The 12215-nt window shown below is 32.7% G+C and overlaps 1 protein-coding gene across 1 annotated transcript in view; it reads left to right on the forward strand.

The window, feature by feature from the left end:
- The window catches only part of LOC129988293 (organic cation transporter protein-like), a 48916-nt gene that overhangs the window by 12616 nt on the left and 24085 nt on the right, over window positions 1–12215 (forward strand). The window contains exons 5-7 of the mRNA XM_056096480.1: window positions 491–645; window positions 3364–3532; window positions 8301–8442. Of these exons, the coding sequence (XP_055952455.1) occupies window positions 491–645; window positions 3364–3532; window positions 8301–8442 (466 nt within the window). The remainder of the gene's footprint in view (window positions 1–490; window positions 646–3363; window positions 3533–8300; window positions 8443–12215) is intronic.

Below are 12215 nucleotides of genomic sequence, written 5' to 3' on the forward strand. Positions count from 1 at the left end.
AATTACATGTTGTCCTTATACTTTTTTATTATCTATAAAACCCAATCATATTTTGCATTTCGGTTAAATGAGAAGGCATCATTAGAGCTTTTCTCCTAACCAAATTTTCCTTTACAATGTGACTTAACCGATATGATGGATCATTAATATTAGCTGGTGCACAATGTTTTATTTCAAATTTCAGCATCTAAGATTTGGTCTGTCTTGAGTCCGCCTATTAAATGGCCAGTTAAGATTGAGACTAACATACCATGAAAATTAAAGATGCTGATTTCTACATTTATGCATATAATCAAGATGCTGCTATTAAGTTTCCAGTTCTTGATGAAAATTAAAGATCATAAACCTATAAAACACAAAAATATGTTTTTATGCATGTCTATTTTAAACTTTGAAGGTTTAAGCATATTTTATAAAAATAGAAATATTTGATGCGATATCCAGATAGCAAATTAGACACTAGTTTATACTCATTTGGTATTCTTCACAGGTTTGGCAGAAAACCACTGATTCTTGCATGCAATATTCTTGCCATTGTGAGTGGAATCTCTTGCATTTTTTCTACATCATTTCACATGTTCGCCATATCGAGATTTTTCGTCGCAGCCGGACTCACTGGATGCGACCATGCAGCATCTGTCTTGAGTAAGTAAATTTATGAAAATAAAATGTTGAACCAACACAGACATTTGCTAAACCAGCTGGAGTGGGTTCTCCGAGACAATCATGCCATTTGTGTCGCACATGGCATTGGCGTATAAAAGTTAGAAAATATTAACTTTTCACATGAGTTTAACATTTTTACAGAATTTATCGTGCCATTCAGAGCTAGTTAATTAGCGATTAATCCTTGCCATGCGTTAATAATATCCATAAATCGAATTTGTGTTAAAGACACATTTTTTTCAACAGATTGAAACAAAAATTTAACACAAAATTGCACTTGAAAGTCATAAATTACCATACCAAATTTGTGTTGTTGTTGTTTCTTATGGCACTTAGAAAAGCTCGCTGTTCTGAAGGCAGCGATTTAAGCCGAAAGGGGGTGAATCTCTTGTTTTTGTAGCGCCAACTAGGGCCGACTTTGAAATTCACTCATCACTCACTCGCTTGCACAACCCCTTTTTACAGGAGGGCACATTCACACAATTCACAGATAGAACAGAGGAAGAAAAACCATGCCCGAACCAGGGCTCGAACCTACGACGCATAGATCACGGGGAAGACGCGCTACCCCTATGCCAGGACGCCTGCCCATACCAACTTTGATATGTTTAAATTAATGCGTTTTTGAATTGTCGCGTTTATGTATTTTAAAAGTACAGACCTACAGACAGTCAACCCATCGTTGGATTTGGCCCAAACTTGACAGTTGTCTACTCTAAAGATTTTAAATCTATGTACCGAATTTTATTTATCTAGCTTTCTTTGTTTTGTAATTATCATGTTGACTTCTATTCGAACAGCTGATCAGACGAACTTCCTCTGAATATATTTTACTCAAACTTTGATAGAAATCCTCGAATTTAGTATAAGGACTATATACCAAATTTCAACAGTTTAACGAAAAGCGTTTTGAAGTTATCTTTCTCATAGACGGACAGATATTTTCCAAAAATATGTTTTTCGAACTCAAGGAGGTATGGAACGTGGAAAATCGTCACAATTTCGAGTTCGAATTTTTTGATGCTTTTATGATTACTATGCCTTCTTTATACTACGTATGCGAGAAAGTTAAAATAAGTTCTCGTAGCATATAAACCTCATCTGTTTTGCGTTTGCAAGATTAGTGCCGATTATTTCGATCCATTGCAAAATAGATATTATTGTAGGGAAAACAGCGATGCAGATGTTTTTGATAGTATCATCGATGCAGCGGATTGCGATGTTTAAAAATCGATAAGAGGTCGTATTTCATTAATGGTGGTTACAACACAGTAACTCTTTACAGACTTTCCCTTGGAAATATTCAATAGTCACTTTACAACTCAGCTGTTTCTCTTCCTGATATTTCATAATCTTGTAAGACTTTTCTTTTTGGAAAGTGCTTCTAGGATAGCAATATTTAAATCAGCTTGAGTGGCCTCCTTGAAAATTTCTTGCATAATCTTTAATAAAGATCTTACCTTCCCTACCCCCCCCCCCCACCCACCTCTGCATTACATTGGGAACCTTGGATGCGACAGTGAATTCCTTGCATGTCGTTAGTGAATGATAGTTACGAAATATATTTTGGCTTGAATATTGCATTTTTATTGAATTTATTACCCGAATATGTTTTTTGCCATCACTTTACCAGCCTTTTGAATAAACTTGTTTAAGAAAATTGCATTTCCATCGTTTTAACTTCAAAAATTATTTTAATCCATTCCAGAAAACATTGAGCGTATGAAAATATTACCAAGAAAAAGAATAAACGCAAGCAACGCGCAGAAAAGTAAAAACGTTTTATATCACAGTCACAGTTAATCTGACGTTTAAGTTGAAATACAGTACGCTCCCTAGTATCCGGCCTAATGTGGCGGAAGGACTGTTCGGATAACAAAAAAAAAAAAAAAAAAAAAAAAAAACGGATAGACTGGAGTTTTGTGAACTCTTTTGTTTGCCCACCAGTACCTAAACACAAACATTTTATATCAAAACTTACTATTATAATACACATTTTCTCACTTACCGAGTTCTCAGCCCTCCATTTATATTAAGCCACGTAGAATGTAAACGTAGTTAAAATAGAGTATTGGTAGTTTATATATGTTTATATACTGCACTGAATGTTTTAAGAATTTATTAGAGAAAAGGTAAGTTAAAAGATATAAACTATTCGCATTTTAACATAAATTCTGTTATGACTAACTTAAATGCAGGAAACATAAACAAAACATTAACGTAAATCGTAGGCCTACAGAAAATTGACTGAAACTGATTTTATTTTTCAATAATAAATGATTACATAAATATGAAAATGTAACCCTAAGATGAATGAATGAATTTATAGTTTTTAGGTTTTAAAAAAGTCCTTAAGAGATGATTTAATAGACATCTTTAATAGGTGCCTTGCTTTCTTCATTTAAATACAATGAAAGAAAACTAGAGCGCCGGATAGTACGGATAACCGGATAGTCACGAGCCGGATACTCGGGAGTGTACTGTAGTAATAGTATAGTTAATGTAAAATCAGTGAAAAATTATGCAGGAAATTATGCAATCAAACAAACACTTAATGAATTAAAACAGAGTTTTCCAATTTTGTTGCTGTCAATCAGCTACAGATGTATCTGGTATTGTGGGATAAGACTTCGGCGCAATTTTCTTGAAAAATTCGCTATCTTTACTCTATCTAACCCAACCTTCCTTTCTTTTTAGTGATAGAGATTGTCAGTCCTAAATACCGAGCGCCTTATCACGTTATAACTGGCATGGCGTGGCTCGCCGGAGTGTGTCATCTTCCGCTCATCGCCTTGTGGTTGAGGAATTGGATTTACATAAAAATCGCCATCGTGCTGCCGAGTGTCTTTATACTTTCCATTTGGTGGTATGTTTCCTTTTGATTAAGATGCAGAACAGTTCTCATATTTAATTCTAAAATTTGATAATTGGTTTTTAATTAAATAAATAAAAATAGAGAAAATAGGGTTTTTACAGGAAATATATAAATTAAATTAAATTTCTTATGTCACGAAACAAGAAGCTATTGCTAAGTTAATTTCAATTACCAGATAGCTCTACAAACAGTGGATAAATGTGTTATCTAGGATAAAAACCAACACCACAAGTTATATCAAAAATTAGTTCAAACATTTTATTCAAGTTTTAAATTAAATACAGTCACCAAAATTAAATTAAATTAAGTACAGTCAAATTCTTCAATTGCCGAGACAATGTTTCTGTGACAAGGTATGGTCAATGTTTGATCCAATTGAATTTAATCCACATTTTGACGTTTAAATAGATCGATTGATGACAAAAGAAAAATTATAATTGTCTCTGTAGCAGTGATAGTATTGTTTTGTTTTAATCTGCTAATGGAAAAAAAGTATTGAAACATAAAAAAGTATTGCTTGATTAATAGTGGCAAAATAACTCGTGCCGCGTAATCACTACACCATACAAAAGAATTTACAAGACTTCATTTGACTCGGATGTAAAAAGTCAGCAGAAACAATTTTGGCAATGCAAACTCGTAGATAGAAGTCTTCCCACACGGAGTTTCAAACTTTCAAATGTACAGTGTTGAAATATATTCGTAAAATCGTGTAGCATTGCTCTTGCAACTGCAGAGCTATTTAGTATTTTTAATTCTTAGCTATATTTCTTGATAAATATCCACCAATTAATGAGGTTTCTGACTTTGGAATCAATTTACATATGAGAATTTAAAGTCCCTTTTTTTAAGTCCGAAGCATCAATTTTTGGATCTTGATTTTTTTTAACCCTTAACTGGGGAGGTGCGGTCTACGAGATCGCATTTCATTTAGACTCAAATTAAATTTTCTAATGAATGTATTAGTATGAAAAACTGCCAATATATTTTTCTTGATATATAGATATGTTTAAAAAATTTTCAAAATATATTGTCATTGAAAAAAGTAAATGCGTTGGAACATACGTTTTCTTCTCAAATTACATGTTACAATAAATAATATTCTTGAAAATGCGTATTACTTTTTACTTTTTAAATCATATTTATTTTTACAGTATATGAAGGTATATAGAAGACAATATAATGTAAAATTCAACAATTATATGAAAAATAAAAAAAATGACAATGGGTAAAATTGGCCCTTTTTTCATCGGCTTGTGTAACTTTCATAGCACAGTTTCTAGGGCATTTTAAACATACAGGTTAAGAACTAGCATAAAAATCAACCTATAAATTCTGCATGTATATCTCTTGGTATATTAATATATTTTATAAATTTTTCAAAATACATTATCATTAGAAAAATTGATTATGTTTGAACATACATATCAAAATCAGTTCAATGCGAACTTTCATCGAAAAATTCTTCTGTACAATTATCCTTATCACTAAAATCACTTTCTGCTTCATTTAAAAGTGTCTGTCATAATAGGATCAGTAAATTGGATGATATTTCGGAGCCCAAGTTTTAGCGCCCTCTGCTAAGCCTTGTTTATCACTGGGGCACTAACAGGGAGATGCGGTCTTAGAGACCGCACTCGAAGAAATAACTGAACTATTTTAAAAAGCATCTGCTGAAATCTGTTGAAAAAAATGCACGTGTATTGAAGGTCACAAAACAGGAAGCTACAGAGACAATCCATTCAATTGAGCTAAAAATAGAATAGGGGTGATAGAAAAATCCATCGCTAACGGTCTCACTGACCGCACGTCCCCAGTTAAGGGTTAATAGCATAAATACACTACACTCAAAATCTGTTTTAAATTTTTGCTGATAACACAAATAAAAACTGTATGTTACTGACAACACAAATGGTTACTGACAACGCAAATAAAATAACAGTATCATCAATGAAAGGCAAAATTAAATCAATATCAAAAATTTGTTCTTTTTCAAAAATATTTCTATTTATTTAATTTTGCCTTTTTAAATCATTAAAATAGTATTCTAAAATATTTATCAATAGTAAACCTCCAAATTTTTTCTAGCAATCTCTCGATTAACATTTACAGATGTTAAAATATTTATATATAAGAGCTAAAAAGTTAATATAATCCAATGTAAAGTACGTCTAAGCATATCTAAAATTTATAAGAATTGTTTGCTGTTTCCAATTTTCCACAGATAAAAATTTATTCCACGTTTTTGCTTGTAAGGAAAATATAGCTCTATTTTTTTTTTTTTAATTTCATATGTATGCTTTTATAGTGTTAATAAAGGCTATTAAAACTGTATAAAATTTTCATGGGGAATTTTAATATGATAATAATAGATTATCTCACAATTTATAAAACCCTTTATAAATTTTGATTTTGTTCGACTATAAAAGGCTCAAATTACACAAAATTATTAAATAATTCGCTTATTATATATAAAAAAATATTTGGGAGAAGACGCTTTCAAATTTTAAACTTTTATTCCATCCCTGGAGGCATAATTTATGTACAAGAAGCAATGACGGACTAACATCCGCTCACCAGCGATACAAAATCAGAAGAAGCGTAAAAAGGGTAGAAAATATTTTTCCCAATGTTTAAATACTATGAGATTCTGATAAGGAGTTCTTTACACGCGTCAATTTAGAAAAGAGGGATTTAGGTATTTTTTAAAAGAATTTATTTAGGTTGGCAAATTTTATCCCTTCACTGGGAGTGTGAGAACATGTCAAATTCAGCAATTTTAGAACTCAGCAATATTAGAACTTAATTAAATAAAAATGGTGGATCAGAAAATAAGAAAACATAGAACGAAGTTAAGATGGGCTAAATTAAGCTAACAATTAGGAAAGTAATTAAGTTTAAATTAGATTTATATATATATATATATATATATATATATATATATATATATATATATATATATATATATATATATATATATATGAGACATGCCATCATACAAGAATGACGCTTGCGATGATGAAGAAATTTTATGAAAATTCAATGACAATGTCGTAATCATGAATCTTCTATTCTTCTCAATTGTCTTTTCAACCACTGTAAACAAATACTCATCAATCAAAGACCAACCATACCATTTCAATACCATTTCCTTCTTCATAGTGAACATTTTTCACGTCTTCACAGAAACTTCGTCTCTTTTTCTCCTTAACATTGAATGACTCACCTTGTTTTGTCTTTAAATTTCACAATTTGTCTGTTTATTTCAATCGGTAGTTTATTAGTTTTGTGTTCTAGTTATTAAGAAAGCGGCTGACAGAATGTAACTCGTATTTTAAAAAATGACTTCTATTGTTTGCCAATGAATAAGCAAAACTCAGCGCTTACGCAACAAAAACTGAAAACGGAATTTAATGTCTTGATACTTCTAGTATATATACAATTAAAGGCAAACGAATTACCGTTTGAAGTTTCCAACTGATTCATTAAATGTTTTTACAACTCCAGTTAATTCAATCTGCTCAAAACTTCCTTTCAGTCAGAGGAAAAAAATTATAAAAGAAAGCAAAATGATAGCAATAGTTACCAAACAGAAGGTTTAATTGATTGCTTAAATTGTTTAACCATCGCCACTTAAATACAGTATTCGCCAAAATATACAGTACTGAAATGAAAAGATGAACAAAATTACATTATTGTCATCTGTGAGTTTATTTTTCCTCAAAAGAAATTAACATACATACATTAACACTATTAGCTTGTTGATTTACCAAGATGTGCGTAATGTAAGTGTTCAGAGTGTGCACTGCCTCTCTGTTGACAGTGTTCATATCATTCACACAGATTCTCAAACATACCCTGTTACAAAGGTTGATGTGCAAAAGAGATGATTTCCTCACGTAATGCAGGCGCAGTTCTTGGTGGATCTTCACAGTTGAACACATTTTCCTTTAACATTATCCTTCAGTTGATACAGTATACTACCAGAACGTCGAAATTTCGTAACAATAGACAGCAATACTGTGTTACTTGGTGCCTCTTATTAAAATTCTCTTAAAATTGTTCTCCTACCTTTTTTCAAACTCGTTCCACCTTCTCGACAGCTTCCGTATGAGCGGAAATAATGCTGAACTATAAATTTTTTTCCTCCGACAAAAGACTCATTTCCAACAACATGTGCACAACACAAGTTCCTTTTCACTACTGCGAACATGTGTAGCTGAGACTATGCCTCGTCCGCAAACGACCACGAGTTCGAGATGTGCGAGTTTCAGTACTGTATATTTTGGCGCATACTGTAATTGCTATGGAAATTGACATTCATATCTTCCTAAACTCTTATCTAAAAAAGACTTTTTCATTATCTTAAAAGTCAAAAAATTTCCTTCCTAATGATATTTTTATTTCCGTACAATATTTTTTCTTTATTTCTAGCCTTTATTCATTATTAGTAATATTGTTTTTAATTTTATATTGAAATTCAAACATATCCATTGAAGCATTCAGTTGTAGGTTTCTACGCTTGTTAAAATGAAGATAAAAAAATATTTTGCTTGGACTTAAACTTCAAAATGGGATTTTCACTTTGTCTTAATTTCATAGTTTTAATTTAATGCGTTGCAGTTTGTAGTATTCTGATTCAATTAAACTTATATTTTCCATCTTTATCAAAAAACGAAGTGAACTTTAACGTTTCTGCATGAATATGTAGGTATTCACCCTCTATGTCTGGTAAAAATAATTCTGTAGATTATTTTAGGCTTTTACCCGAATCCCCTCGATGGTTGTTGGCGCACGGAAAAACAGAAGAATCCCTGAAGATTCTATCAAAAGCTGCAAAAACAAATGGATTAAAAATTTCTGATGTTAAATTAAGGGAAATGGTATTAAGTCTGAAAGAGGTAAGTTTCGAAAATTATGTAAGAGATATCATTTTTATCATGTTCATGCGTTTTCATAAAATATTTTGAAAATCAAGGTGGGGAAGACTGTTACATTTGTGTTACTATAAGTGTTGTCCAAATGAAAAGTGGAAAAGTTGAATGAAAATAATACCTTTATTGGAAAGCAAAAGAAATTACCAAGGACGTTGTAATTGTTGGATATTCGAGTCAATTAGATCTGTCCCAGAAAAGTAACATCATTGGTTAGATCATTTTGTAACTGGAAGTATGGTGTACTTCCGGATCAAATGCGATTGGTTGTTGTATTTGTGCTTTTAAATAAAAAGAAATGACACTTACTTGGTGTGAGCTTTATACTCTGAAAGAGTATAGTTCATTAAAGAATTTAATGAACTTTTAGTTCATTAAGGAATTTATTTTTAAATATCCTGCCTCGTGTTTGCACTTTGTTCTTACTGTCGTGAATTACGCCAATAGGCTCCATCGTTTAAGTAGCAGGTCTATGCCTTTGCTGTAGAAAGATGGTAATTGATTCTTGAGAAAGTCCTGCATAGCTTCCTTCACTTTATCGCTCGAATGGAAACGTTCCACTGTAAGATTCTCTTAAGTGGCCCAAAGATGTGGAAGTCACAGGTTGACAAATCCGGACTGCACAGCGAGTGTCTCAATGCTTCCAATGGAATTTTTTAAGGTCGTTTGAACTGATTAAGGTATTGTCGTTAAGGTATTGTCATGGAGAAGGATCACTTGTTGTGCGAGATGGCCCAGTCGTTTGCTTTTGATTGTTTTCCTTAGTTTCGTCAGAGTACTTTAATATTATATAGAATTGATAGTGTTTCTTTGGGACAGGGAAATCAACCAAGAGTGAGCCATAACAGTCGAAGAATCAGAAACCGTACTACCGCGCGTCTCTCCAATCTGGAAGCATCCATATATAGCACGCCGTTACTTTCGATCAATTACCTCTACAACGAGCAGCTTTCTCTGTTGAACACTGTATGCAATGCACACCTCCTACTGCCTACGCTGCTAGAGCTGCAACCGTACTACCGCGCGTCTCTCCAATCTGGAAGCATCCATATATAGCACGCCGTTACTTTCGATCAATTACCTCTACCACGAGCAGCTTTCTCTGTTGAACACTGTATGCAATGCACACCTCCTACTGCCTACGCTGCTAGAGCTGCAACCGTACTACCGCGCGTCTCTCCAATCTGGAAGCATCCATATATAGCACGCCGTTACTTTCGATCAATTACCTCTACCACGAACAGCTTTCTCTGTTGAACACTGTATGCAATGCACACCTCCTACTGCCTACGCTGCTAGAGCTGCAATCGTTCTGGCACAATCGCAAGTGTCCATTTTTCATTTGGGCAACTCTCATAAATATGAAAGCAAGAAATTAGTAACAATAATTCATTCACTTATAGTATGAGCTTCAAATAGTAGCGTTCAAAAGTATAGTACAGTACAAACTTCATAAAATTCTATAATAAAAGAATTTTTATTTTATAAAAATCCTTCATCATTTGCATAAAATTTATCTTGCTCTAACATTATTCATTTAGTAGCTGTCAAGATCGATGCAGCTTGATGACACAATTTAGACTCCGATAACATGCAGGTTCCGAATTAGATTTTATTAGAAATAACCGTAAGTCTGCCGAAAAATATATTTGAAATCGAAGATTACATTTTTATAGTAGTTTTCCCTAGTGATAATAGTCTGATAAAGTCTATAATAGAAGTGGAAAAGAATTACATTTTTCTTTTCGAAAATCGTTCCTGAAAAACCATTTACAAGAACTTATTTTCAAATATCTTACCAGTGGGAATGGTCACCTCGAAACTTTCTCGCATACTATTTAAACAAGGCGTTATCCTCCTCCAACCATATAAAATTGTTGGCCCTCAGCAAACCTGTGAATAAATACCACGAATGCTGAGATTTTCATTTTTACTCATAAAGCGTGCTTTCTAGTACAGTAAATAAAACAAGAATTATATATTCACTATATGTTAATTAGCGAACAATAGTTACAAAAGATCGAACTTCGGCGTGAATCTAGTGTTTCTACTGAATCTATATGATATTTAATTGGTGTTAAAACTCTGTGCCAAATTTTATCTTTGAAGATTAATTGCTGACATTCAGTTAATACACAAGTACTAGAAAATCAATTATGTATTTTGGAACTTTTTCGCCCTATTATTATCATAGAATTACAGCTGTAATCAAAAGATCCTATACCGAATAATTTATTCATGTACATACTTTTTTTATATTCATGTACATACTTTTTTTATATTCATGTACATACTTTCCTGTACATACTTTCTGATTGCGTTTACTTGTCAGTTACGTTTACAAATCTACAAATTTGGAACCAAAACCATCAAGAAGTAAAGACCAACAAACGGTCAACCTCTTGATGGTTTTGGTTCCAAATTTTACACGGATCTACATAATTGGTGTTAAATCTCTGTGTCAAATTTTATTTTTATTGTTTTTTTTAATGCTTTTCAGTTATTATGTTCGCTTGTACACAGACAACCAGATAAACTTCTGGCTGTATTTTATGCAAAATTTGATAGAAATCTACAAGTCTGGTAAACCAAATTTCATTCATCTAGCCAAAAACATCGATTTCAACAGACATGATTCCAAAAATGTGTGTGTTTATGTTTTTATCTGAGAAGGATCGGTAACGTGTTTCAAATTCGAATTTTTCGATGATTACCATATTCTGCATACTTCGTGTACGTGAAAGTAAAATGGTATATTGTTGCTGTTTCTTATGGCACTTGCCATGGACAAGCCCGCTGTTACGAAGACAGCGATTTTAAGCCGGTTGGGGAGCGTCTTTTCTTTTTATAGTAGCGCCATCTAGAGCCAAGAGAACGACTTAGCTACAAACACGTCACAACCCTTTTTACGGGGCGGACTTCATTCACGCATTTCATTCACTCCTCCACAGACCGTAATTTAGACTTGAATAAGAGAACGATCACCCCCGATCCAGTACCCTCAGTGGTATTCCTCTCGACATGGAGGATGACCACGACAGATTTATACGCGTGACAGCTAGCGGGGAATCTTCGGCCGGAGGGGTTCGAACTTGCAACCTAAGGGACGCGAATCCAACACTCTACCAACCCGGCTATGCCGGCGCTAAAAAATATATATATATATATATATATATACGAACCCCTAATTTTAAAACATCGTTAATTTGATACAAATAGTTAATTACCACTTTTGTTCTCTTTTTATTGATATTTATAAAAAAGAATCTCTAGAAAATAAAATAGAAATAGAAAAAGTTTCAAATTCTAAGAATAAAAAAAAAATCAAAATTTTTCAGTATTAATAAAAAGTTGTTATAATTCGGATATACCTGAAATTCTAAACTTTTCACAATTATGCATAAGAAGTTCATAAATATTGCAAAACATAGCTCGTCCGTTTTATTTTCTCATACAGAAAGCATAGAAGTATTGTAATCACCAAAACATTTTAACAAATTCCCGGTTTTGACATCCATAAGCTCGAAAAATAATTTTTGGCATTCAATCTGTCTGTGAAACTGATAAGTCAAAACCCCCTTTGAGCTAGATGACTGAAATTTAGTGTCTGGACATATATCCAAATTTTGAACGAACGAAGAAAAATCGTCAACTGCAAATGCAAGAAACTACGTAGTTAAATTTAGGTACATAACTAAAATATAGATTCTTATAAAGTTTAGAGCCAAATCTGTCAAATG

Source organism: Argiope bruennichi, chromosome 10, assembly GCF_947563725.1.
Source record: "Argiope bruennichi chromosome 10, qqArgBrue1.1, whole genome shotgun sequence".
Taxonomy (NCBI): Eukaryota; Metazoa; Arthropoda; class Arachnida; order Araneae; family Araneidae; genus Argiope; species Argiope bruennichi.